This window comes from Onychostruthus taczanowskii, unplaced genomic scaffold, assembly GCF_017590055.1.
Source record: "Onychostruthus taczanowskii isolate IOZ18803 unplaced genomic scaffold, ASM1759005v1 scaffold44, whole genome shotgun sequence".
Lineage (NCBI taxonomy): Eukaryota > Metazoa > Chordata > Aves > Passeriformes > Passeridae > Onychostruthus > Onychostruthus taczanowskii.
The window spans coordinates 969,307-997,290 of record NW_024501903.1 but is presented as its reverse complement, the minus strand read 5'-3'; the positions used below and the strand labels follow the sequence as shown (position 1 = coordinate 997,290).

The 27,984-nt window shown below is 45.5% G+C and overlaps 1 protein-coding gene across 1 annotated transcript; it reads right to left on the bottom strand.

Moving 5' to 3' along the window:
• Positions 1–51: 51 nt before the first annotated feature.
• Positions 52–27,984, bottom strand: LOC121341039 (alpha-2-macroglobulin-like protein 1). The gene is made up of 37 exons (XM_041414213.1): positions 27,917–27,984; positions 27,126–27,309; positions 25,836–25,886; positions 25,353–25,497; positions 24,641–24,693; positions 24,307–24,327; positions 23,731–23,890; positions 23,040–23,124; positions 22,537–22,648; positions 21,152–21,260; positions 20,504–20,613; positions 19,551–19,715; positions 19,038–19,262; positions 18,095–18,158; positions 17,499–17,644; positions 16,784–16,930; positions 15,005–15,178; positions 13,905–14,010; positions 13,244–13,352; positions 12,925–13,150; positions 12,580–12,706; positions 12,319–12,440; positions 12,093–12,144; positions 11,689–11,772; positions 11,050–11,226; positions 9,748–9,829; positions 9,494–9,650; positions 8,052–8,126; positions 7,165–7,318; positions 5,564–5,745; positions 4,938–5,153; positions 3,607–3,728; positions 2,778–2,868; positions 2,059–2,127; positions 1,703–1,805; positions 473–514; positions 52–77 (listed from the first exon to the last, which is right to left on the bottom strand). Exons 1-37 carry the CDS (start codon positions 27,982–27,984, stop codon positions 52–54), a joined length of 4,341 nt encoding a protein of 1,446 aa, XP_041270147.1.

Here is a 27,984-nt window from a genome sequence, read left to right as displayed (position 1 = left end):
TGAAGTTTTCCCTATGCAGGCAGGAAACTCAGGCTGCAGAGTCAGAGCATACTAGGAGGAAACCTGCTTTGAGGCGTCTGTAGAAAGAAAGAGAAAAGAAAAGGCAAAGTGCCTGATGGATTTTTAGGAAGGAGTCTGTGGACTAAGAGATCTTATGGGATGAGTTGCAACATAGGCATTTACATAGGCATTTCAGTTGTACTTGGATTTGGGGTGCTGTGAGGACTGCATGGAAATTAAATAAAAAGTGATCATTTTAACCTTTCATGGTATGCTCAAGCCTCAGTCTTCATTGAGATTAATACCTGGGCTAGAAACTGTGCCCACAATTAGTAAGTCGATCCCAATTCCACCTGCAGTCCCAGAAGGCTCTACATCACATGACAGGTAAAATGCAGAGCAGAGGTGGGATGTTTTGCCTGCTTACCACCAGTCTGTGCCCTGTCCCAGGTGGGAGCCTGCTAACACTGACCTGAACTGCAGGGGAAAGCATATTCTCTTGCCGAGCGGTCATCTGTAGAAACAAGAAGGACAGGGTGGTGAGCTGCAGGACTGCACGGCAGGGTAGTACCAAACTTCTTTCTCAGTAGCACAACTATCCCAATACCTAAATTTTTCACTCCTCAGACTGTGAATTCAGTGAATTTACATTCCTGTGAATGCAGGAACAAAGAAATGTCTCTAGTGGGTCAGGCCAGCAATCTGTCCCCATAACATGTATCCCATACAGCTGTAAAAGATCACCTTGTGCACTGTGATACCTTCTAATGCAAGGACATTTTTTGTAAATAAAAACTTTCCCACAGCATATCCTGCTAGGCTGGCTTATTTATGTGATAATTAGCATTTTCATGTCAGATAACACTCTTTAAATTGTATGTACTAAGCACAAAAATTCTTGTACAGGATGAAATAGCGGAGTGAGAGCATATTAGGTGTCAATATTTAGCTCTGTTATAGCTGGATTAAAAAGTGTCCTTTTCTTGCCATGGTAGAAGAGGGAACAAGAATGGAATTTAGTGTATGACAGATAGTGCTGCTTTTGAAATCTCCAGTGACAGTTTTTTCCATTTTGTTCTCAATTTATTTTTTTTTTAACAACTCCTAATATTCCATCTGCTGTTTTGTCTCATACTGAGCACAGACTAATCGGAGAGACTCAAAATATCATCACAATCTCTCTTCTCTGTGCTAATAATTCATTTAGAGCTTTAAAGGGTAATAAATTTTTTCCTTTTATCCTCTGAGACATGGCAGGGCACAATGGATGGTAGGATTATTACACTGTACATGAAATGCAGACAACTAAATTCTGCCTTCTAGTGGATCAGGGTAGCACTACATAATACTGATTTTCAATAAATGCCTAGGTATTCTCAGGAGAGTTAAAAAGCTGGAGAACTCATGGCAAATTGTCAGAGAAGTCTTCTAGATTGAAGCTAGAGGAAGAAAACAAACACAGTCGTGGAACTCATAACACCCTGCAACATAATCCTAGTGCCAGGCAGCCTTGTCTCAAGAACTTTTCTAAGCAACTGGCTGCTTGAACATTGAAGTTTTCTACAGAGGAAACAGAAGTTTGAAGTTGCAGGAGGACATGCACTGGAATAAGGGGGTTAAAGGGAATTAGGGTCACAGACATAATTATGTCTGGGTGGGGGGGTACAATAATTACTTTACACCAATGTCAGTGAAATCTCACCTGGCTTATAGTAGTCATAGACGTGCACTGTTGCAGCTTTCAGATTCTGCACTTCAATATCTTGTTCCACTGAGATGTTAAGCTTCAGAGAACTCTCCCCCAGCTGGAGAGAAGAATGGAAGTGAGCAGAGCTGCACTGATCATCTCAAAAATCACCTACATACTAACTTTATTCCTTCTGCATCAGAGGTTTTTTTCCTATCTTTCCAGGTTCTTCCACCCTCTTCCTCTTCTGTGAAAAGTTTAGCCTGCTTGGCCAGGCTAGAGATTTGTACTTCTAATCTGCAAAATTCCCCATGCAAAGTACTTCAGTTGCTACTACTCGAGTGGGCAGTTCCCTGTGGTCTTCCTCTTACCTCCTCCAGGTAGATTGTGATTTTGTCTGGTTTTATCTCTGTCTTTTTCACGAGGGGTACCTTCTCCAGCTGTATAGGAAGGCAAGAGATAAGCTTGGTTAACATCAGCTTATTTGGCTTCCCTGTTTCACAGCAGGTTTGGTATTTGTCAGTGAACCACTGTTAACAAAAACATTTAGCCTAGCCTCAGGACTAGTCAGGTTTGCCTTCCTTGGCATTGAGATTGCTGGGAGCACATCAAGCCTTAGAAAATATTTTTAAGTTTTGGTACAAGTGTTCTTGGGCCATGTTCCTACTGTCATCACTGGTAGCAAAGGGAAAACTGGTTAGTACCAGGCTACGTCAGATCTTCCTAGCTATTGTGTGGAATACTGGAGCATGTCATTGAACAACACTATGGGATTCAACGCCACATTATGGAATACCCCTAAAAATGGCACTGTTAAGTGCAAAGGGCCTAATGCACCCCAGGTGATTGTAACTAGGTGCTTTTTTATCTTGTCTCTGACCTCTTCCTGTGTATGCCATCCTCACTGCAGACATGAAAAACTGCACAACCACTTGTGCAAGTGGAAAGTTGCCTTGTGAAATAGCCTGTTATATCTGCACTTGTAATTACCATTCTCCAACACTTCTTAAATGTTTGGATATTTCTGACTGAGCTACATCTGGAAAATAGATTTTGATATCCTCAAGGGAAGCCAAAGGAACAGTCTTACCTCTTTCACAGAGCTCTGAACAGGAATGAACCCTGACAGCATCTCCACCTCCACCAGGGCCATGTTACTCGTCCCACGGTCTCCTACATATCTGAAGGGGGTCAGGAGAGAAGCATGTTAGATGTGGAAGGCAGCACAGCATTTCTAGGAGATACTAATGGACACTTCCAAACTTTGCCCTGCCTACAGTGATATGAAAGCTCAGCAGTATGTCTAACTGGTGGGACAATGAGACAAAAAATGGTCCCCATCTACTCACTCAGTATGGACAGAGATTGTGCAGTAAATGTGTTGTGGTTAATGTGGAAAAAATATGGCTTCCCGTTGCCCTCTCCAAGGTAGAAATGACCTTTGCTGTTACAGGCTGAGTGGAAATGTTGCTATCATTTTCTTTCAGTAAGGACAACAAGGCATGGAGAATATGGATCAAGACTCTCACTCTAGACACATGCAGGCAAGTGAAATATGGATAGGGACTGGAGTTTCTGCTGTCTAGTTCCAGCAGTGGTTCACACTACAGGGGGATGCATCTCAGGGCTGGTTCAACCCAGGATGCCAGGTGTCCCCCAACACAGGAGCTCAGCTGCTGGTGCTGTGGGGACTGCTCAGCTGCCTGAGATGGTTGCTGTGGCTGTGCGAGACACTACCAGTGCACTGCCATGCTTCTCCAGGCCTTAATTCGCAGTTAACAATCTCCTTGGGATCTATGGAGAAGAAGAGTCATCCTGTGTCTGTGATTCTACAGACAGGATGCTTTCATGGGGCTCTAGTCATACAACTGGGTTCATATTTTTTTCCACTGAAGAAAGAACCTTAAGGGATCTCATACCTGACAGACACATGGATGTCAAACTCTTTCCTGACACCATCACATTCTCTTGGCACTGTTTCCACATCCAGGAGAAAGACCTTTTCTGTTTTTGGTGGTGGGATGTTATAGTACAAAGTAGTCTGGTGGGGGAGAAAACATCTCTGTGAAGTGCTCCAGAGTTTCCCTGAGTAAAGCACTACCTGTGCATCCGGCTTTAACGGATTGGTGGCTAACACAGTTGGCTCAGATGCACTTTCTGTTCAGAGATGTGCTGTTAAGCACATTGCATCAGATACACCTCTCAAATGCAACCCAAAACTTGGAGACTCAGCTATCTGTGATTCAAGGCCTCATTCAGTCTCATAAAAAATAAATATCTGTTAAGGTTCAAGGAAGCACATTAGCTAAAACACTGCCCCACAAGGAGAAAGAACTGTAACTGTTAATGCTTGACATGCTGATAGTAGCTCTAGGTCTCAAGGGGAAAATACTGGTAGAACAATTACAATCCCTTAAGAAAGAAGAACAAAAAATTGGAAGAAGACAACTCAGCAGGCAGGATGATCATACTCGTCCAAAGAGTAGCATAGGCCAATCTCCCTCCACCTCCCTGGTGACTGACTGCCTCCCCAGCCTGTGCTCATCAGATGTCTTATGCTCATTGACTGTATGCAAGTGTAGCCAGGCAGTATGGTTCAAGTTACCTCCTACATGCATTAACAATTAATAATTGTTGTGTCCCCTTGACTAGACACTGCTTGTAAATTCTCTGTGGGCATCATCTCAACAGAAGTGACTTAGCAAAAAAAGGTTTTCACAGGGAGTGACTTGAGTTCTTTGCTGGATGAATGGCTCACAAGTGAACAACTCTCAAAACTGCCAGAAAAATAAGATGTATCCTCCTGATGGACCAGTTGTGTTTGTTGGTGTACTGGAATAAGAAGACCGTGGTACCACATCACTCCTCATCTCTGCATGTGATAAATACCCAAAGAATTTTATGTCAGAAGTGTCCAGCTCCTGAAGCAGTGACATCAACAACACACATTCAAAATCAAAGCATGTACTCTTCTGTGTCTCATTACTCCTGACTTCAAATCTACTGGTCTCTTAATAATGGCATGCCTCTGCAGGATAGGACAGCAAAACTGAGACATTTCTGAGGAGATAGCAGAGATGGTTACATGAAACCCTATCAACACAGTACACCTGAGTGCCTTCAAGTTGGACATGATTCTGCCTAGAAGGCAAAATCCTACTCAGAACTTGAGGCTATAGTACTTAAAGCCAAGCCTCCCTTCAGCAGTCAGAGGCAAAACCTGACAGCTCTGTTCCTCGCGCATACGCACCTGGACATAAACGCAGCCACTGCCCGTCGCTTGCACTCTGTAGGTCCCTGTGTCTGCAAGGAGAGATGCCTGATGCAGGACCAGCTTGTTGTTCCTGTGCACGTGGAACTCCAGGGGAGAAGCCCCCTTTCCTTTCACTGCCACCTTGACATCTCTGATCTCCTGAGGAATCAGGGCTGCATACTGAGCGAGGGCCTGCAGGCTGACAACCGTGTCCTGGAGGGAGATTCATTGTCACTTTGCTGAGGGGCCACGCAGGACAAGACCCAGCACAGCAGTTCAGAGACTGCAGAGAGAACTACAGTCCTCATGGCCCTGATTCACACTCTGACACAGGCAGGCTCTATCCCACTAAGTGCATAGGTGGGGTCTATGCCACAGGCAGCAGGATGATTTCTGTTACCTGGAACAGGCAGCTTGTGAGCTCTGGGCTGAGCAGTGCCAGAGACCCTGGGTAATCCTCGTTACACTACACAGAGAAGTGTTTCCCCATGGCACTCCCTTTCCCAAACAGGGCTCATATATTTTTGTCTGCAAAGGATGGATCTAGAGTGACATGCACGTGAGAGATGTGCACATCACTCCAGGCACAACTCTTTCCCCCATGATTTTCCCTGGTTTGTTACCTGTGTGGAAGCAAATCCTCCAAAGGCATTTCTTTGTGCACTGAGCCAGCGCACAAGCTTGCTCACCGAGGCTTCATTGACTGACAAGTCTGGTGTGGAGACATGAGCCAGGACGATGTAGGCTACTGTCTCAATCATGGAAGAAGACTTTTCATCAGCAGATTGTGATGTCAGTAGCTGTGCTGATGGGGGAAGAAATATGTGGAAGAGAAGAACTGTAGATCCCTGTATATTCAAAGTTACGTCTCCAAGCTTCAGCATTTTTGCTGTTTCTGAATTTGCCTAGCATGGAGTAACAGGACTCCCAGTGCTGAAAAGCTCCTGGACTCATTTCCAGTCACTTGTACCTATTGTACAAGAACTGCTCAGTCTTTGAGGGCAAATTGCTGTCAGGCTACTGGAGGAGAAAGACTACCCAACTTCCTTTGCTGGCATCCTCACTACACAGTGCATAGTGAAGGGCAAAGTAAGGAAGAGCTGGGCTCCCACTTCAGGTCCAAGCTCACAAGCACTGGATACATCTGAGTCCGGTTGAATATTTTGCTGCAGTGGTTGTAGGGCACTAACCAAATTCAGCTAAGAATTCAGCTTAATTGTGCCAGGCTTAGTTGTGTAGGAATCTTCTGCAATGATACAAGTGTGAAAACCTGAAATGCTTTTACATTCAAAATCAGTTTTCAGAAAAAAACCTTCACTTTTGAAAGAAGAACGACCAAGTCACTTGTTTGCATAACACCAGCCTCAAGACTTCAGAATTTAGCTAATGGAGAACCTTCATTACGTTTATCACAATGGAAGGTATTTTCCTTCTTCCATGTGTATAATCACAGAGGCAGCTCTGCACAAGTACTGCACTGAATGCATCCAATTCTACTCCTTCCTGTTCCAGCTGGCAGCCTGAGTGGCTATGCAGGGAGCAAAACTCAGCACTGGTAGCTGGTCAGGCTGAAAAATCCTCTCTCCTTTTGTTTTTTTAATATGTTATTTTTCAGCCCTCAATGTAGTTCACCACACTGCCAGACATGGAAGTGTGGGGAAGAACTCACTTAAACTAATTTAGGTAATATTACCAACTCTTTAACCATAGGTTTAGGTGCTTTGAACATCCACCCCAGCACTCAGGACAAAAGTCTATTTTTTCCCCCAAGCTAATGAGACAAAAGGAGGAACCAAGCTCAGCAGCACAGCAGTAAAGGTCCACCCACACAAGGGCACTGAGCTGAGTAAAGCAGCAATGGGGAAGCAGTCAAAAGGTCTGAATTTTTCAAGTAAATGTCCTGACCAGCAGCTGAACAGACATGGTGAAACAAGTTTGCTCTGCAAGATCTCTTGTACTATGTATGAATTGCTGAAGAATGACAGGAGCACCATGACACAAATAAGCATTTTAATGACACAGATTAAGCATGGATAACCTCTGCTGCTTTCAATTAGAAATTGCTTCCTGGGTCTGAGAAAACTAGAGATGAATAAATTATGTTTTTCTGACACTAAAGTGTGTTTGTGAATAGCTAAATCTCCCAGAATACTGCAATTAAATGCTGCAGGTGTCAGACCTTGAACACAGTCATGATCTCCAGGACCCCAAAGCAACAACCTACCAGTTTCCTTCTGTACCATATCCAGGAGTTGCTTTCTCATCTCCGTGTCCTTACTCAGTGTGAAGACATAAGCCATCAAAGCCTTGACATAAAGGCTTGTCTCATCAAGTGTTACCTTCTTGAGGCAATGTAAGGCATTTTCCAGCATGGTGTCCTGAGAAAGGAATCCAAACCAAGTGAATTTCCTCTGACCAAACACCATGTTGTTGTGAACATCTATCCCAGACACATCCTTGATGTATTTCAGTGCTAGCATCTCTCCCAGGACTGTGAGGCATGAGATAGAGTGGTCAAAGCATCACTGACTCTGGGTTGAAAGCAAAGGTGTGCTGGACTTATCATTGGGATATAGAGGATTGCTAACACACTGGAGAATCCAGCTGTAGGAAGTGCCTGGTAACATGCTGGCTCAGAATTGTCAGAGACACATGCTGTGGGTGTCTGATCCTGAAGGGTATGATGTTTTTAGAACTGTACCATTAAGCCTGGAATATCAGTTCTTTTTTTCTAGAACAGTCTACACTTTTCTTGAAGATCACTGCTTTTATTTGGGGGAGAGGGAACAGTGCATACCTGAAAAGTAGGGGTTTTTTCTCCTCTGTTGATCAGGTTAATGAAAACCATTGCCTCTCCCTGCAAACCCTTTGTTATTTTCAGACACAATTGTTTCCCTTGAGATGAGCTGGGAAAAGCAAGTGCTCTGCTTTGCTGCAAAACAGGCCATTTAATATTAAGAACTCCTCACCAAGATAAAATTTTCCTGTTATTGTGGGAATGACAGAACCTTTCACCAGCTCAAGCTGGGTACTCCCTGAAGCCCCCAACCAGGGGAGGAAGGAATGGTGGAGCATGCTCCCAAGCCCTGCAGGAGTTCAGGTGTGACTTACATTCCTCTCCAGATGGAGCTCCAGCAGTGCAGCAGCAATATAGGCTGTTAATGAGATTGTATCATCCACACCGCCCTGCAAGCACACAGTCAGTCATCAGAAAAGGACAAACCCAACCACTGCTCGCCTGTCATTGCATAGCCCCAAAAACTGCATCTAAGAGAGCACAGCAATGTGCTTCTAGGCATTCCTGTACTGGAAAGCCCTCCAGGCTCACTTGCTGAAAGTTTGCTGTTGAGGGCAGTCTCAGCCTCGTTGTTCAAACAGCCTAGACATCCCTTCTCATAGAAGGGATGAAGCAAACTGTAAAGCCATTTATCTCATTAAATATGTTACCACTGTACGTTTGAATAAAGTTTTTATGATGCAGGATTTGCTTCATAAAGAAGAAATTATGCAAGTTTACATATAGGTCATCTGATTTTGAGAAACCACATGTTAATATGTGTTTAACAGGCTTTCAGGAGCTGCTTTTCATCTCAGAGGACATTCATTCTTGGGGAGGTTCTGCTTACATCCTCAGATATGAAAAAAGAATACATCTAAAATGAGAGGGGGAAATTTGGCTAAGATGCTAAATAGTGTCATTCACACTGACTAGAAGAAACTTTGTAAGTGTGAGGCAGGTGGAGATGCAAAGCCTATTCCAAAAAGTTCTGTTCAGATAGAAAGCTCAAGGTGGGAATCAATGACAGTCAGACAAGGATGAACAGTCTACATGCACACTCTGGTTTTATTTTGTACTGCATCCAAATTTTAGGAAAAAATGTGTAACCCTTTGTGAGTGTAGCAGCCTGTTTTCTTTCAGGAATTTGCCTTGTATTTAATGTGGGCAATTTTGTAATCTGACCTGTGTGGATTATTTGCACATTTACAAAGGCAATGAACCCAAGTATTGCCATACTGTACACACACTGCTCAGTACCTAAGCTCTAGGGCTTGTTCACTGAGAGTTTGGTGCATTTCCAGCTGCACTGCAGGGATCATTTGGGGGATGCCAAGCTCCAAAAGGAATCATATTTTTGGGGCAGTGGAGGGACAACTGTGTCTTCAGACAATCCTGTATTAGAGCACATAGGATATTGTGCACTTTAAGATATGAGAAGAGGGAGAATCCAGCCGGGGTATTCTAGACAAGCACTAAAATATAAAAATATTTCTCATTTCCCTGTGCCCTTGTAGTGCCTTGGCACAATTAGCTGTGTTGTCTTTTGGCTAGAGTGAAAATTAAGAAAGCCTAGTAGAGTCTAAAACCTCACAGAGAGGAAATGACTGTTGGTTTAGGCCACCTTTTTCATTCAGCTCTGGAAGGATGCCTTAACTATGCTAGGGCATGGGGACATTGCTTTGTGCTACTGTGCACAGTGGGAAAGCCTGAGGAAGCAACCCTGTGCCTCACAGTGAGTTCCTCCTGCTCCCACTCCCATGTCTGGCAGCCATACCTTCAGGTCATTGTTGAAGAGCTTCCCCATGCTCTGGAAGCAGCCACTGGGCAGCTGGTGCTTCTGCAGCCAGCGCAGAGCGCTTTGCATGTGCTCCTTGTCAATGTAAACGTGAGAACTGGCCTGCCCAAAGGACCTGGCTACAAAAGCTGTCAGCCTGTGAGCAGAGAACAGAGGAATCCCATGTCACATCCAGGAGATGAACCAGCAAGGAGGATGGGTTTAGGGTGACAATAGCAATTCTGGTCACTCACCACGTGTTGCCCTGCTCGTCACCTTTCCCAAAGGCACTGTAGGAGCCATCGTCGTGTTTGTAGAGCAGCTGACGCTGGTACCCTGTGACACCAGCACATGGCACATTGTGAGCACCTGCAGCATCTCAGACTGCATCCTAGCCATGGGAAGATGGCTTCACAGCAAGAGGCTTCACCAGCTCTTACACTCAGAGCTGGTGAGACAGGACACCAGCCCCAGCCCCCCTGCACCCCACAGCATCAGCGTGACAAGAAGCAGCTGCAGAGCACTGCTGAAGTGGCCATGCGGCTGCTCTGCACTACTGGAGCTGCTTGGAGCAAGTGCTGTGGCTTCCTGCCCTGCTGCTTTGCAGAAAGGTGACATGCTCAGCCACCTCATGGCTCCCCATGTGCCAGGGAGCCCTCAGGGGCTTTGCTGTGAACAAAAAGTTGTTAGGAGTGAGGAGGAAGGCTTTTCCTAGAGGGGACACAAATGAAACATTAATTGCTTTTCAGCACTTCTCCTAGCCCTGTTGGGACTCAACAAAGCACTTTTTTATGGGATGTACAGGAAGCAACAAAGCCATGCCTTTGAGCTCTGAGGGCAGAATGCTGTCAGCATCTGTTTGCTCTCCCTCCTCCCTCCTCACAGCCTTAGTGTTTACCCTTTGTCTTTCCTCTCTGCCACCACCATTCTCCTGGGTAGACCCCACTCTCCCAAATACATGTACATGTTCTCAGTACATGCTTGCAGTACCAGAGGAAAAGGGGGAAAGAAAAGGAGTCAAATCCTGTCCAGACAAGGAGACTGGCAGGCTGAAATATGAGGCACATTACAATGTGAGAGACAAACACTGGCACTATATTAAATTCAGATTATACTGGGGAGAATTGATGTGACCCCAAAATATGTTTTCTAAAACACAGGGAAACATTAAGCTACTGAACTCTTATTTACTCGCAAAGGCTACTCTTTATTCCATGTAACAGCAGCTGATGACGTCTTTTCACAAAGTGCTTCTGTCAGCCTTGGACTGACAAGGGAAGGAACAGGCATCACATAATGACGGAAATCACTAATTACCTACACCTTTCTCAAAAAAGCGGACTTAATACCTCAATTACCAGCAGTGACAAGTTGTGCTTTCTTCAGAAACTTTTCTTTCCATGAGACATTTTCCTTTTCTCCATGATACCTTCCTTTGTCACAGCTCTGGCAGTAGCTCCCACTCCTGCCCTTCAGCTCCCCACCAGGTCTGTGCCCCACACTCTTGATTTCTAGCAGCTTCATTTTGCAGCAGAAGGAAGAAGGACAATGCTTACCTGTTGTCAGAAATTTCAGTGCTTTATCCTTAATTTCTGGGTTCAGTTGTTTAGTTTTGTTCAGGTACTGGAGAATGAAGATGTTTGGTGCAAACTGGACCATGTTCTGTTCACCACAGCCAAAAGGCATGCTTAGCAGCTGGTCTAAATTTTGGAGTGCTGGACCCATGATGTCACCTTACATTTGAGAAGAGAGACATGAGAAAGGAAAAGCAGACACTGAGCAGTTTAAAACAAAAGGACTGCTGTCTTCCCTAGGCTCTACTGGCATTCTAGAAAAGAGCCAGTCCCTGCCTGAACATGATTGAGATTTCTGGTGACCCTTCCTACATTAGCCCAGCACAGGAAGGAAAGCCATCATGGTTCTGGGAGGAGGAAAGGAAGCTTGAAGGGTCTGAAAAAAGGTAAAGAGAACTGTCATTCCTGAGTGGGTATCAAGGAATTACAGAGATAAACTGGTGGAAATATGCAGGGATAGTTTTGGTTCACTTGAAAGATTACTTGATCAACATTTCTGAGGCCAACATCACACCCCCTACAAATGATCTCATTAGAAGCTGAGTCAATGCATCAATAAGGCCAAAGCTTTGTGCAAGTTTTTCTCACTACAGACCCAAGAGCAGGGAAAGCCTTTCTCACCAATCACAGAGAACGTGACTCGGGCAGATCCCTCCAGCACTTCTGCAGGCAGAGTCACGGAGAACAGTTCAGAGATGGTGTTATCTGAGGAATGCAGAACCCAGACATTTATCCCATGGAAGAAGCCATTCATACAAGCGTAGCATCCAAGGAGACCCAGGTGAAGAAAAATGTGACATCAAGTCACAGGAGCCAAGACTTGGAAACAAGTGCCTCAATACAGGAAATTTTGCCAGGTAAAAGATTGACAAGGATAAATTATAGTGGTTGTTCTCCCAGGCAGGATGGTGCCACCAGTGCTTGCTCTGTGATTAATTCCCCCCCACCTCTGGGTATTTGCAGTTACCCCATCTCTTCACTCCTGATCTCATGATCAATGACAGTCAGGAATTTTTGTCCCCTACCTGCAGGACAGAGAAAGGCATTTTGGGTCTTCTCTTGTAGGACACCTCCTGGCTGCAGAGGGAGAAAGAGTAGTTCAGGTTGGGAGGACAGGAAAGGAAGTCACCCTGCCTTAGCAAGTTTGTCTGGTGTCCAAGAAGGGGCTAAACTTCCTTTTAGCATCTTGCTGACTGCCCCAGGGCACAAACCCCTGTCCCTAGGGGTTCTCCATCCTAAGATGTGACCAACCTTCACAAGCAGAGATTTTATCACTGCATCTCTCTCTCCTTGCAAAGGTGTCACAGCAATCCTGTTACCACACAGACTGTGTGACTCTTCTGCCACGCTGCTCACAGTGACATTCACTCTGCCTGCAGGGAGCACAGGGACACATTGCTGAGCACTTCCAGTGGACAGCTGTATGTAGAGCATTAGATCCAGACATGCAAACGTGGGCAAATTCCACCCCTCCTCCCAGGGGCTGCCACACATCCCTCTGCCCCGCCTCACCCAGCCTGGTCGCCGTCACGTTCCACACAAAGGTTTGTGCTTCGTTGGCACAGAGGCAGCTGGTGAACTGGCAGCTTGGACAGGCATCCACCTGTAGTTCTGGGGTCTCCATGAGGGTGGTGTGGACCTGAGCATGGTGAGATGTACAGGCACACATTGGGTTAGTGTTAGTAACAGGCACTGCACCAAGCAGCAAATGCTCTGGATCATGAAGTGCAAGGTTGTGCTTTATGGCCCACATACCAGCATCAAGGGCTTCTGAGGAGCTCAGAGCTTGTCTTTGGGCTCAAGATTTTGTTCTGACAGAGGCCATGTAATTGGGGAAACTCACTTGAAGGAACTCACCTGGATACAGTCCTTGAGGTAGTTGAAGACAGTGACTTTTAGCCTGAAAGTCTCTCCTTGGACCACAGAGTATGGCAGCGATACGTCCACAAAGAACGGCTGGAAGACCCTAAGAGAGGTCAGAGGCGAGAAACCAAAGCCAGTATCGGCAACACAGAAGGTGTTGGCATTCCATTCTGTGATGGTGTCAGGTACAGCAACTTGGAGAGATGCTTGTCCATCACCCCTGCAGCAGGAAGCAGAAGAGGAGGACTTGATTAGAAGCAGTCAGAATACTCCAGGAGTGTCCCTGGGAAGGAAGGCAGAGGCTGTTACCCACCCGACAGAGACCAAATCCCAAATCCAGGTCTCTGGGAAAAGCGTCCGAGGTTTTGGCTTCTCCTTGTCATCAGAGCGAGGTTTAGAATCAGCATGGGTAGCTTGGCTGCCTGGTAGAGAGCAAGTGATACCTCAGAAAACAGCATATATAGCTACTGGTGAAACTGGCTCTTCATTCACAGCAATCTAACACAAACCACAAATGTTTTGTGACACAGAATGTGAGTGCACAGGGCTGGTGTTTCAATGAGAATCGGACACAGTGTGGGTATATTTGGGAACAGAGCTTTAGGGAGACAGAGCTGGATAGAGTTTAGCCCAAGGCTCAGTCTGACGGATCCAAATTTGGTCTGGATCCAGTAGGAGACAGCACGCTGAAATTGAGTCACACTCCTTTAAATAATCTGTGCAAGTGCTGGCAGAGAGCACACTACATTCCGTATGAAAAACAGTGAACACAGGGACACCAAGAAAGCATGGAGATTTGAGCTTCTACCTGTGATTTGTAAATCAGGTCCATTGAAATGGACACAAGCTTTGTTGCTGTTATACACAAACAAGAAACACAGCAGGATGGGGCTCAGTTGTCTCAGCCGCAGGCTGGCCAGAACTGGGAGAGGGAAGACCCTTTACTCAAGAAGTTGGACATGTCTGTTCCTTACCAGCAAGAGAGAGTTTTCTTAGAGATATCTTTTTATGAAAGTTTGGAAGCACACAGGAAACAGGCTTCTTGATTCTAGTGTTGGTAAATATTTTCATGCGCAGTTTCTGGGAAAATAGTACAGACAGTAAATCATTGATAAATAAAAGGGAACGAGGAATGTTGAAACTATCTCGTGATCATGGGTATCAAATGGGAGCTGGTGGCCAGTGGTGCAACACTTTAAATGCTGCTTCTTTATATCTATATGCATAACCTTGTGGCTCAGATTCTGACCAGTGCATGAGGAATGGAAACCAGTTTCTGAGGAACTATTACTTCTATTACAACTATTACTTCTCATGCAAGATTTCAACTAGATGTGCATTTCATATGCCTAACCCTAGCAATGACACATAGTCTAAGGAATAATCATTTAGGAGACAGCACAGTAACATGCCTTTTGAAGGGAATCAGGGTCTGTATTTGCATGGTAGAGTTCTCTCAACTTAAGAAACCTATGCAATTCAGTCTACATTTTAGGTTGTTTTCAGTGTGTTGTTACCCTGTTCTCCTATTTTGAGCTGCTTCAACTTGCATATATTTTATTAAAGAGCATTCTGCCAGAAGCAGCACTCTGCACTTCTTGCATTTCAGTTAGCAGACATGTTAACACTTTTCTGGCTATCATGCTTGTTAGCATATCAGTTTATTTCGTTGTTTGTCTTGACAGTTAGTTATAAAGCCAAACTGTGAAAGACTTCCTTTTATTTAAACTGCTTGAGGATAAGTAAGGAGATGCTCAATGAAACACAGAGTAAAGCAATTTGTAAATACAATAATAGCCAAGTGGTCAGAATATGGTGAGGTGCACAGTATTACTGCTGTATTCTTGCAACTCCCCCTTTGTAGTTATGGGAGTCTGAAGTAAATTTGTTCATTTTTCCACTATCTTTTTCTTATCAGGTGGTTTGTATTATGCTTACTCGGCTTTCCCCATAGTCCCCAAATGAGTGTGGCTAGAGTGGACAACAAGGAACAGATGGCTTCTTGTAGGCATTCAGGATGGCATACTGGAACTCACTAGCTCAGGCAAAGTTTAGAGGCAGTGTAGGCACTCACCTTAAACAGGTTATAGACATCAGCCTCACTTTGGTACCACGGTGCACCCATCCTAGCCTTTTTGTGGGGTCTGGGCTGGTGGGGCAGGCAAGGGTATGCCTCAAAGTCTTCCAGGCGGTAAGGTAAGCCTCGTCCTCCAACCGTGAAGCTGTCCTTGAAGAATTTCTCATACAACTGCAATGGAAAAACACAGGCCTTCAAACAGAACTGGCCAACAACCACGTCCATGGGTCGAACTTTTGGGTTGCTGCCCTCTGTTCCATATTGAAGAGCTTTGCAGTTGAGGAAGTTGGCACTTGTAGCTATGATATTTTATTAAAAATCCTTTGCTAAGATTTTTCCTCTCCTGAGGAGCTGGGAGCCCCAGGAAAGAAATGTAAACAATAACTATCTGCTGCTGTGGAATGCAACAGGTGCATCTTCCATTAGTCCATGGGGATTGTTTTCAATTGATGACCAATCACAGCCACCTGTGCCATGGCTGTGAGCAGTCACAAGATTTTTGTTATGCATTCTATTCCATTCCTGTTCTTTCAAGCCTTCTGATGATTCTTTTCTCTCTGTTCTTTTAGTATAGTTTTAATGTAGTATTTTAGTATAATATATAATAAATCAATCTTCTGACAAAATGGAGTCAAGCCTTGTGTCTCCACACATAGAGTGTTTGCCTCAACAGCACTGACCCAGCTTACTCCAAAGGACATAATATAAAGCACATATATAAGATAATATATACTAAAGGTCATAAATCCAAGCAGTGCATGTAGATGAGCTGCTTTTAGGCTGCAAGACAGTTCAAGCCTTTCAACGCTAGGGTGCAAAATTAGGATAAAAATGCTTCAGTTTAAACACAAGGCATTGGCACATCTGACCTATATAATTAAAGATCATTACTTTAAACACCTGTTAGCAGATGATGCAAGTGCTCTACACTAGGACAGCATCCTGAAATGGACCATCCCATGAAATGGACCACCAGAACACACTGTGGGCCCTGTCAACAGGTGTAGTGCATGCCCCTGGATTTGGTGAGGCTTCTTTGTAACACACTGTACTGCTATAATTGAATTTACAACTTTGCATGAGGCATGCACCTGTTTTATCTGTGGTACACATTGTGGATTTATGTTAGGATTTTTCAGGTTTTGCAGTATTTTTGCTCCAAGTGTTGAATTAATTCCTCTGAAACACACAGCTACTTTAAGATAGGTGCCTTCTCCAACCCTTCTGATTCTCAGAGTCCACCTGGGTGCTGACAAAATACTGACCATTTTTCACCAGCCACTGGGTGCTCTGGGTGCTCTTGTTTTCTAAAGAACTGCTCCTAATCAGAGCCACTGATCTGTCACATGGTTATAACTCAGCACTGGTTGGGGCAGAGGGATAGGAGGACCCTGCCAGGGCAAAATTCCATTTTAAACACTTAACCTCATTGGTTGGTGGAAGATGGTGGAGCAGAGATGTGGATGTGAGGGAGGCCTCTTAGCACTCTCCCTCCAAGCAGAAAGCACCAGCATCTCCTTGAAGCAGCTCTCCCTGCCTCCCCCTGCAGTGCCATGAAGCATCCACCACCCTTCAGGCAGAGGCTCACAGCACAGAGCTGAGGATGAGAAACACTCTCACCCCATAACTGCTCAGAAGAGGCCGAAGAAGGGGCATGGCAGGGCAGCCACCTAGCACTGCAGTGTCCTGGGATGTCCTGTGGGCTTCCTGCCACCTGTGCATGGAGGCAGAAGGCAAGCAGAAGTTAGGGGGCTGGACACGATGGGTTGCACTCACACTGTCTGCTGTTAGGGTTTGGTTCCTCTTCAGGAGGATGCTCTTGTCAACAGCTCGCACAGAGCACAAGGACCCTGGAGCAGCCCTGAGGTTCAGACTGACTTGTGATCCTGGGACCTCCTCCCTGTGTGAGAATTCCAGTGCCACCTGCAAAAGAAGACAAGGTCTGAGGACTTAGCCTTGGAGAGTGGGACCCTGTGACTCCTATATATCTGGGCTGCAGAGGGAAAGATTTGAATAAGGTAGGGAAGGGGAATGAGGTGCTGAATCAGGCCATCGTGGAAATCCATTGGGAAGGTTAAAGAGACTGCAGTACGCACAGCCCTAGCCAGAATTTCTCTACCATCACACATCCACCACCCTCTGATCCAGAACTACCACAGGGAGCTGAGCAGACAGGTTTCTCTCCCATGTTAGGGAGCACATGAAAACCAATGTGTTCCCAAATCAGTAACAGGGAATGGGGGAGGAAAGGGTTCAAGGGGACCTGGTTTACTCCTTGAACAAAGCTTGCCAGTCGGTGTTGTGGAGAGCAGGACTAGGAATTCAGGGAGAAAGAGGTTACCTGTCTTGTTTCCCACCCAAAATCCTGGGCATCTGCGTTTGCATATGTCTGGCTTACACCATTTGGACAAGGATAAAACAGGACCAGGAACTACAGCACATCAGAGCACATCAATGATGCTATCACACTCCTTGTGTGATTTCTGCTCACCTTATGGCTAAAGCATTTTTCTACTTCAAACTGCTCCACATCAGCCACCACCTCTCCGTCCGAGAAGACGGCATACACCAGAAGCTTGATGTCAGGCAGGAAGTCACTGCCAACAGGCAGAGTCAATGAGAAGGAGCCCTGCAGATCTGCACTAGGCAGCAGCAAGGAAGAGAGGGACAACATCCAAACAAATCAACTCATTGCACTGGGATACACATTAAGAATCAAAAGACGGACTTAATAATTTTTACCTTGCAGATAAGAACACCCCACATAGACAATGTCACAAATTAACAATAAACCAAGCATACCAGCCACTTCTTTGACTCGTGTCTTCTCCAAAGGTACAAGCTAGTAGCAAAGTCATAAGATTGGATGTTAGATCAATTAGACAAGACAGAAGGAGGACAGTTGCCTAGAAAGACACTGAATTGAGAGGAGATTTTGTTTGCCTTAGGAGAAGGATCACCTCTAAGAACTCAGTTCATTATTTCCCACCTGTGGACAAGAATAAAACCTGGAGACAGAGTCACTGGAGAGTGGTCAGTTTTCTGGAGTGTGTTATGAGACACTTAACTTCTCATGTTTTTACTCACTCTCATGCTGCATAATTGGTACTTTCTTCTCTCTGCTGAAAAGGATCTTGCCTTTTGCTATCACCTGAAGAACAAAGAGAAGCACCATTCAAGGGTCTGAGTTCCAAGAGCATGAAGAGAGTGTGAAAAGAACACAGGAAGAGAGAATGACATCTGACAAATATTGCCCCAGAAGTTCCTGTGGCAGGACATGATTTCCAGAGTTCTGCAGCAGAGATGCTGGTGGTATGGCTGGGTAGGACTTGAGAGGTGTTGGTTAGGCCATGAGAAGGTGGGGCTGCTTGCAAAGCCAGAGGTACTTCTGAAGCTATGGGCAGCTGCTCTTAAGACCCAGAGGACTCTGACCTTTGCATTACTAGGATCCAGTACTTTTTGATTGTACCTAGTGAGTCCAGTTCAGTTACCAAGACAGTCAGAACCTCTCAGCTAGGCTTTAGTCACACCCTTGCTTTGACTCACTTTCTTGAAAGTGGATTTCATCAAAACACTATTGCATACCTCTGGTGTGCATCAAGGCCCTGTGCAAGGGCCTCTCAAGCTCTTCCCTGCAAAGATACAGGTGGGGGAATGTCAGCTGCCCCAGAGATTGCCTCTTAGTTCTCAGACAGATTGCCCCAGACACAGACAGACATCTGGGGCACAGCTTCTGGGCAGGGTTTAGGCTAGCCAGCCACAGCTATCCATGTGGACATAAGTAGGGCAAATGGCAGGCATCTATCATCCAAGCTTAAGTCAAGACATGGATAACAAAGCAATGTAGCTGGGGGTTAGGAGCAGGTCCAGGACCTGGAAAGCTGGCACAGGTTTGGGTAGAACAGAAGTCACAAACTGACTGTCTAGGAGTAGCTTTACCTTTCCTTTGAGTATCTCTGTGCTGTGAGAAAAGGGTAAAATGCCAGTAAGCATAACCTTGCCCTGAGAATCAGCTATCTTCTGTACTCACCAAATAGTAGAAATCAATGTGGTCTTCTTCAGAGCTGAGTTTATTCTGGGAAAGGATATAATCCACCTGCACTTCCTGCTCGTGACCACAGGACATCACGTCATCCTTGGCCTTGATCTCAAGGAAGCTGTCGCTCTCAGAGTAGAAAGGTTTCAGCCAGTGGAGGTCCTCTCCTTCAATGTCACCAGAAAATGAACTGTCGTCACTTGGAGGACGGTAGGTGGCCTTCCGAGCACATAAACACAAGGTGGCAATGCAGTTAGCATCAAGTGATGCAAAGGAACTTGTACACCGGCTGAAACTCTGTTAACACCTGAGCTGATGGCAGACTGCACATCTGTACACCTAAAATGATTTGTTGAAACATCAAAGTTTCTTATGAGATTTCCTCTTACAAAGTTTTAGCAAAAATCTAAGCCTGGTAGATTTGACCACAATCTCATTTTTCCTGTTTTATCTTTTTATGGGACTCACCCCACACCAGACAAAAGATTTTCAGTGGCTGATACTCACCCTCAGAGAAACCATCGTGCTGTTCCAACTGGTGGTATCCAGTGTGAAGTGAGCTTCCCCCTTGTCATCTGTGAAGAGTGCGAGCTGTGTCTCCTCATCGTTGACATCAACTATTAGATGGACTGTTTCATTTCTGAGGGGAGACTCTGCACTGTGGAAGAACATCTGTGGGGAAGGGAAGGAAGTTAATACCCTGTTGTGCCAGACTCTGAGGCACTGCCAGTGCTTAATATTAATTGCTTCTATCACTGGGTTCCCTCAGCCCTTCTAGCTTTCAGACTATCCAGCTGGAAGGATACAAATAAAAGTCCAATAAATGCACAAAACCAACAATTTGAATCTGTTCAGGACTGGAACAAAATAGGAGTACAGGCAAATGAGACACCTCTGTTGGAGGAGAAGGTGAATTCCTAAGATCCTGAGGTGTTTCTTGGACAATGCTGCAGGATCTTTGACATCAGAAAGAGATTTGTCCCCAACAACTTAACTCTTGCTGTTCCTTGCCCTCTGTGCTGGGGTCAGTACTGGCCCATGTGAAGGTGTTTCTACCCCCAGGACAGCAGTCCTAGCATCACCCAGGGGACCTGAGTCAGAAATGAGTGCCAGTGAACTGATATGCAAGGCTTTAGAGATTTCTGCCAAGTTACCACGAGCTTTCATCCAAAGGGAATGTTATGTGCCTGCTGACGCCACCCCCATCCCATATGCACAGATTAGTTTCAGGAGATGCTCCTGGGGAAGCCTCCAGAAACTGCAGCTGGCCCCAGAATTCCATTCCAGGAAATACACTATGTTAGGATGGGGAGAAAAAATTTTCTTCTGCAGGAGGCTTCACTCCTAGTTTCTGGGTGCCAGCAGAGCAGCATTGACTTTCCTGGAGACTGTTCCTTTCTTCCTACAAAAGGTTTTATCTGTGGTGCATTCTGAGCAGAGAAGGGATCCATGAATGTTACCTTCCCTGTGTATGGTATCCCTCGTTTGTAGAATGGATGGAGGTTGACAAACTCTACAGATTTCATTATCGTTGCAACAGGAATTAAAGCTGTTTCCACAGAATGGGCTCCTGGATGGGGAGATGAAAAATCTGTTGAATCTGAAGCAGTGCTCTCAGAGAAGCAGAAGTAAAAAACATACTTCAACACTACCTATGACATCTACAAGCTCTAAATTTAGGAGAGAAAACACATTCTTCTAGGATATGATTCTATCCAGCTTTCTGGGCTTCCTGCTTCATGACATAATGCACCATAGCCTATAAGTATTTATTTACATGTTTATTTGTTTATGTTTTTTGAAGATAAAGGGAAGCTAGAGGACTGTTTAGTTATAAACAGTCCAGCACTTTGCAACTGGCTGAGGAACACTCTGGTATCCAGGCAATCACTGTGAAGTTACACACACGTGAAGGAAGGTGAACGGTGGAGAGGATCAGGAAATCTGCTAAAAACAGATGGAAGAAGTACTAGAATAGAGATTGTTGCCATGACAGAAGATTTGGGAACCTTCAAGTTACTTTTTCAAAAGAAATTCCACTGCCACATAAAAACCAAACCAAAACTGTTGCCTGCGAAGAAGAGAATGATCCACATATTATCCAGTACCTGTTCCATTTTCCACCATTTTTCCTTCTGCAATTACATAGCTGTCAGCTTCATTTATTTCCAGAGCTTCTGTCTTCATTGTGAAAGTAGCACAGCCATCCTTATTTGTCTGCAGAGAGAGGAAAACAGAGAGAAAGAGTGTGAGGTTGAGGAAGACAAACTGTTCCATAGATGCCAGACAATCCTAAAGAAGTATTTCCTCATATTTTTGGAACAGAGGAAAGCTCCCAAGTCCTAACTACAAAAACCCATCATGGCTACCTTAGGCAGAAAAGAAAATCAATATCCTTGGATTAAGCAATCACCAAAAAAGTGACAAAAAAAAAAAAAAGTACTTAAGGCAAATCACATAAGGGTTAATGATGTCACAGAGAATCTCAGGAGACTGGATTCAGCCCAAATCCTGTAGCTGAGAGAGCATGAGTTTCACTATGTGAGCTAAAGGTCTCCCTGAAATGCTGTGGCCCTGATGAATAAAGCCTGACAGTGTAGCTTTCCAGACAAGACCATTCCTGTGACATGGCCATATTAAACACAGGCATCCTGCCAGATACAGATGGCAAGAGCTTTGCCAGTTATTGAGGCAGAAGCTGGGATACCCAGTGTTTCTAGCCATGCCTGTGAAGTGCTCCTCAGAACCTTTCAGGGCCTCTTACATGCCATGTGGAGCTGGCATTCAGCTGATGTTTTGCCCAGCTAAGACTGCACAGCCTTCCAGCTGGAGTGCATTTTAAAAGATGCAGAGATCCAGCAAGATTTTTATATTCTGGCTCATTGCTCTCTGGTCTGACATTTAGAAATATTTTCCTGTGGCTCTCAGGCCAAAACCCATGCATCTGAAACCCGTGGGAAATAAAACAAATACAAAGCATAACCACAAAAAATAATGGACACAGATGAGAAGAAAATGTAACCAGCAATGGACATAATTTCAGACCAGACACCAGCAAGCTTAAGATGACTCATTGTGCAGGGGTAGAGCAAGAAACAGGGCATGGATCCACAGTCCATGTGATGCTCCAATAGCCTGCTTATTGGTGGCAGTGGTCACAGGGCTGAATAGGCCAGGGATCTGAATAGCCCCACCTGATGGGCAGATCTGATTGCACACAATGTGATACAGACCCTTGGAAAAGGTCCCAGGCATCCCTGCTTCCCATGGCTTACACCTTCTCCCAAAGCATGGAATCAGGAACTTGCAGCTAGAGCAGTAATTGAAGCAACAGGGTTATGGGAAGAGGAATCATGGCGTGACCATGTCCAGCACTGGGAAGACACCAGACTGAACAGGTTTGTGCACATCTGGGGTGCATTGAGGCAGGTTAAGGGGGAGGAAACTCATTTCCAGCACATGACACTTTTTGATCTCCTATTTTTTCACCTACCCAGCTGTTTTCCTTCTGAATCGCAGAACTTGTAGAATTGTCTTCCATGGCCTGGGAGAGTTTCCTAACAGTAATTTCTACTTTCCCTTGAACAGGCTTCCCATAAGTATACCTATGTCAAAAGAGAGAAACATTCACCAAAGGACAGTCTGCTAACTGTCAGCAGAAATATTGGTATAGGACACCTCCCATCCTCACAGGGGAAGTGGAGCCCAGAGAGCTTTGCTTTGTGCCTTGTGTGCTTGGGAGCTTTAGCTCATCCTTTAAAATCATTTTGCATCCCTCTCCACCCACTATACCCAGCATCTTTAGTGTCCTTCAGCCTCACAGTAAGTGACCAGGTGTGAGAAGGAGCCCATTCCAGAGTGTGATCTGTCTCCCCAAGACACAGGGTAATGCAAAAAGATCATACTGACAAGTGGAAGACCACTTCTTCTTCATGAGCAACCTGGAGGTGACAGTGGAGTCAAAGGGAAGAGATCGCAATGGTATCACGTACTCACTTGCCACAGACAACCAGCTGAAATTCCTCTTCTGATGTACTGATATGTGGAGGGTGGTCAATTTTAATCTCAAATTTTGCCAGCACTGTATGGAAGATAAGGATGGAGGAAAAAAACAATGGATGGTATGGATGAGTATGGACACTGAAAAAAGTTGTGTTACTGAGAGAAGTTGTGTTATAGCTGCAGTCCAGATGAGGGAAAGACAGTGATGTCCCCAAGTTCTTTATCATCATGCTGCAGTGGAGTTACTCCCTCCAGCCACGCCACCCTGTACTTGCTGCTGCAATTGCACATGGGACTGCTTTCTACTCCAGCTCAGGCAAGCTTAAACACTTAAATGGCACAAAGTTTTGTCTTTACCAATGCCAATGAATGGGACCAAGGTGTGATTCCACTTCCCATCACAGCAGCTGACTGGAGTGGATGACACACCTAGCTCAGCAAAATGTGCTCCTTACAGGGCCCAGATGCAGGAAGAGTGAGATGTCAGCCCACAGCCTCTCCTTTGTACCCTGTGCAGCTGCAGAACCTCCAGCCCCATGTGAGGTGTGCACACAGACCCATCCATCCTTGTGTCCATTCTGTTGTTCTCCCAAGGCAAAAGGTGGGATGGACACAGCTGCATTACCTTGCTCTCTCCTCCAGCCACCCACACTGCTTTCCCACCCCTCTGATGCTGGAGTCTCACCATATTCCTCAACACTGAAGGTTTTTTGAGCCATGTCCTGCTGCACTGAGATTGTATACCTCCCAAGGGATGCTTCAGACGCCAGGGGGAAGGACAGATCCACAATGCCATGATTTCCCTTTACATTCAGCCACTCAGCAATACGGTTGTATTCAGGATCCTGTTTGGGAAAGGACACGCAGAGTCACAAGCCACATTGGGCACATGTACCTGGCAGGTCCAGCCATACTCAGGCACAAGAAGGCACCACAAGGGCTTAAACTTGACCCAGTAGAGAGGACTCCAGATTGCCAGGAGAGATACTTTTGCTTCCCTCCAGTATTATTTTAGTAAACTTAGGAATTACAGAGGCTGACAAGAACAGTAAAGCCACTGGGAAGTGGCAACATCATAACACCATGGGAAGGAGAAGCAGCTGTGCTGACCTCGTAGAAGCTGACCACATAACAAAACCTTCAGCTGAACCTGAACTATAACCATAACTTCATGAAGTTACATTTGTGGCACAACTCTGGGAGTGAAAGATCACAGTAGAAGAGACAGATATGTTCCTTTGGTCACTTCTTTGTCACTTACCTGCAGCCATATCTGGGAATACTGTAAAAACAAGAGAAACACAACCTCAGTTTTGTAAAACAGCATCCATGTGAACCAGTATAAAGAACACTGCCTGACATGGGTCCCCGAGCAGAAATTTCTGCCCCATCCAGACCCCACAGTACATCTCCTCCTCCCTCTGTGCCAGCTTACACCTGTCTTTCTCCAAGGGACCAGTGGATGGGTGGTTTTCTCCTAAGCTAATTAATTCTTATGGTTTAACAGGCATGAAGGGAGATATCTCTTTCAGGAGCCTCTCAATGTGTCTCATGCTGAAGCTCCTACTTCTAGAAAGGCACAAGGTGATACTCACCTCATTTTTAATGACCTTAAGGTTCTCATCAAGGTTCACAATTCGAAATTTCACTGCAGATATGAAGTAAAACATAGTAAAGCATTCTGGCTGCATTGTGTCCTTGCACAAACCTGCTTCTCCTTCTCCATGCTCCAGTATTCATGTCTCTCTGTTTACCTCAGAGATGCTCAGGTCTTTTCCCAAACAACCCTCCCCAGCACTTCCCACCCCAGAGGGCTTTGTCTGGGAGGCTTATACACAGCTGTGTGCTGCAGAACCCCACTGCCTTTACCTAGAGAGATTGCAAAGCTGGAGTAAACCCTGGGCTTGTCTGTAGTGGGGTCTGTCTGCAGTCCATTCCTATTGTGAAGACTGTGGGGACTCTGTAATTCTACAGCTTGGAACTGACACTCTAGGTTTTACTCAAATATGAACAACAGTCTTCAAGGCTGTCCAGTGTTCTGGAGAGTCCTGGCTTTCCCTTTAGGTCTCACTAGAGATGTGGCACCAAAACAACACCCAGGAGCAGCGGGCTGGGAATTTGGTGTAGCACACCTTGGAGGGAAACATCCTGGCTCAAACTGTTCCTAGAAACACTGGATAGTAGATATCTGCTTCCTTCCATCTCCAACAGCCTTAGCTTGCTGCACTTGGTGAAATCTTCCCTCCAGGTGTGGCTGCTGTCTTGACCTTTCCCTCCCCATTTCCATACTCCACCTTCTTGTCTTACCTGTTTCTCCAGGTTTGTATAAGCCCTTGTCTGTCTCTATCAGAATTATATTCTTCTGGGACTTGACCAGAACTTTTTTGTCACCCTCAAGGAGCACATTGTCTCCACTGTGGATCAGGACATGCAGAAAAGCCACCTCCTCTGACTGTCAGGTTAAAAAAAACAAATTACCTCAAATTACAAAGAGCTTGAAAGAGAACCAGAGGCACTGGTTCTTCCAAAGTCTCCAATGTCCCCCTTCTCCTTTCATCTCCTGTGATTTAAGTCTCTCTTTTCCCCAGTCATAGACTTCTTTTTGTTGTCCAGCTTCTTCATTACCTTTTCTTTGCCTTTCTGCTTGTCCTGTTTGCCTCTTTGCACATTTATTTTTCCTCTTTATTATCTTTCCCACCCTGCATCTCCAGCATTAACATGGCTCAGGAACAGGAGAGTCTGAAGCCCTCTAATTTGTAAGAGGAGAGGCAGACAAGAGACATGTCCTACCTGTGTCTCAGAATCATCTGTTTCATCAGGAATTAACATGAGATCTGGCACCTAGGTTCATTGACACAAGGAAATGGAAAAATGTAATCAGAAACTTTGCATCTTATCACAGACGTAAGACATCATCTCACTGTTAGAAACTCCCAGAACTTCAGAGTCCAAATTCTTCAGTATGACTCTGTAACCCACTTGTAATTCTAGGGAGAAGCAGTCACTGCCTTGTTCATGAACTTAATAGTGAGCTGACCAACATGTCATTCTCTCACTTAACATAAATGTGAGAGTTGTATGGAAATAAGTAAACCATAGGAAAGTCAGATCTGAAGGAACGGGAGATGGGATACTGATGAGGCAAACACTGGACATCTCAGCATCAGAGAGACTGAGCTCAGCAGGAGAAAGATTTTTTTGATGGTTTTTATTTTTTGCTAACAGCAAAACAGACTTCCTTGGCTTTCCAGAACCAGGACTTGCTCTCTCCTAAGGGCTGGCACCAAACTCTTAGTTAATCATTGTCACATTGATGTAAAAACCAGAAGTGACTACAGCCCCTCCCTGAACTCTGCTGAGTCTGCAGGGCAATCAGGGCATAGGCACAGTGACTTTTGCAGTGCTGATGAAGACAGGGGCAGTTTGTAGAGCCTCAGCACCGCACACATCTCCATGGCTCTCCAGAAACCTAGCTGAAAGTTCTGTAGTCAATGTCTAGATAAGCTAACTACAGCAGTCAGCAGTGACAGGAACTCAAGCCACTCCAGAAATACCCAGACTGCCTCGGTGAAATTCAGTTCATTGTGGGTTCAGTGCCATCACAGCTAAATTAAAGCAAGCTCAATGTCTATGCAGGCTGCAAGTACATCTGGCAATGCAGATGCAGCTTTAGAGCAGAATGGTCCTCTTGGAGCTGAGGGGGCAGGCTCCTGAGGAAACAAGGATGAAAGGATTGTATTTGCAATGCATTGACTTTTGCTGTGATATACAAGCACTTTTAGGGACAAAACACTGATTAAACTGAAAATAAATGTTCAGCACCATGCTTTAAGTAGGATGAAATGTGCTGATACAGATCAAAAGAAATTTGTTCTTTTCTATAAAAATCTTTTTATACATAGAAAAGATGCCCTACTGTCTTAGACTCCAGGACACTGTTGTATTTTGCCTAGCACTGGTAGGGAAATGTACTTAGCCTGCTTGGAACCTGTGGCAAGGAAAAGGACAGTGTACCCAGAGAAGTGCCGTGCTCTTGTGTGAACGTAAAAGCGTCCCCTGTCAAATCACATCTACACTCACCTGGAAGGTGATGCTCTGAAAAGTGACTGGCTTCTCCACGTCCTGCTCCAGCAGAGTGTGATTCTGGGTTTTTGTCTGCAAGGTAACAGCCAGGTGGACAGCCTCCGTTAGGGAGCTGAAGTGAATGTAGAGCTTCTCCTCCTGGGACTGCTGAATGACAGCAGGGAACACCACCATATAGTGACTAGAAGAGAGCAGCACATGTTCAAAAACAAGTTAGAGGCTGAGGTGGATGGGTCAGAATCCATCTCTGCTGCTTTCACAAAGAGGGAGACCAAGGGTGAGAAATGTCTGGGGGACTGCATTGGAGGAAGTTTAGCACTTTTAAGCTCCTTTTCAAAGAAGAAAGGAGGAATATGCCCAGTATAGAGAACTCCCAATTTCTCTGTGTCACCACCCTGCCACCAGCCAGGACACAGCTGCCCAGTCCACGATGCTCCCGTTGCAAGTACACAAAGCAAGGCTGTGTGAGGAAGCCAAAGAAGCCAAACATTCAGTGGCTGAGGCATTAGGCTTCCATCCTCACACCAGACTTCCCCCCACCAGCACAGCACACAAGAGGCAGAGCTCCTGTGGCCTCTGTAGCTCTGTGGTGTGGGCAGTTCAGCTCCTGCACAAGCCAGCACTGCAGTGCTCGATGCCTGGGGCTCTGCAGGAGCTGCTTCTGCTCAGCCTCCCTGGCAGCCAGGCCCCCAACATCCAGCTCTGGGGTGCTGGCAGCCCCTCAGCACCACCCTTCAAGGACAGGCCCTTCCACCAAGCCCCCCAAAATCAAAAGGAGAGAGTCTCACGGTTCCAGGCTTGCTGCAGCTGCAACTGGGAATAGGGTCAGGGCTAAGAGGAGCAGCGGTGCTCCCAT

What these genes read in the sequence shown, in the direction of transcription:
- LOC121341039 (XM_041414213.1), bottom strand. Translation starts at nt 27,984, where the DNA reads ATGGGAGCACCGCTGCTCCTCTTAGCCCTGACCCTATTCCCAGTTGCA. An exon ending in ATTCCCAGATATGGCTGCAG is followed by an intron (nt 23,891 to 24,306) that starts GTAAGTGACAAA and finishes TTTCCCAAACAG; the next exon opens with GATCCTGAATACAACCGTAT. An exon ending in GAGGATTTGCTTCCACACAG is followed by an intron (nt 5,154 to 5,563) that starts GTAACAAACCAG and finishes ATCTCCCTCCAG; the next exon opens with GACACGGTTGTCAGCCTGCA.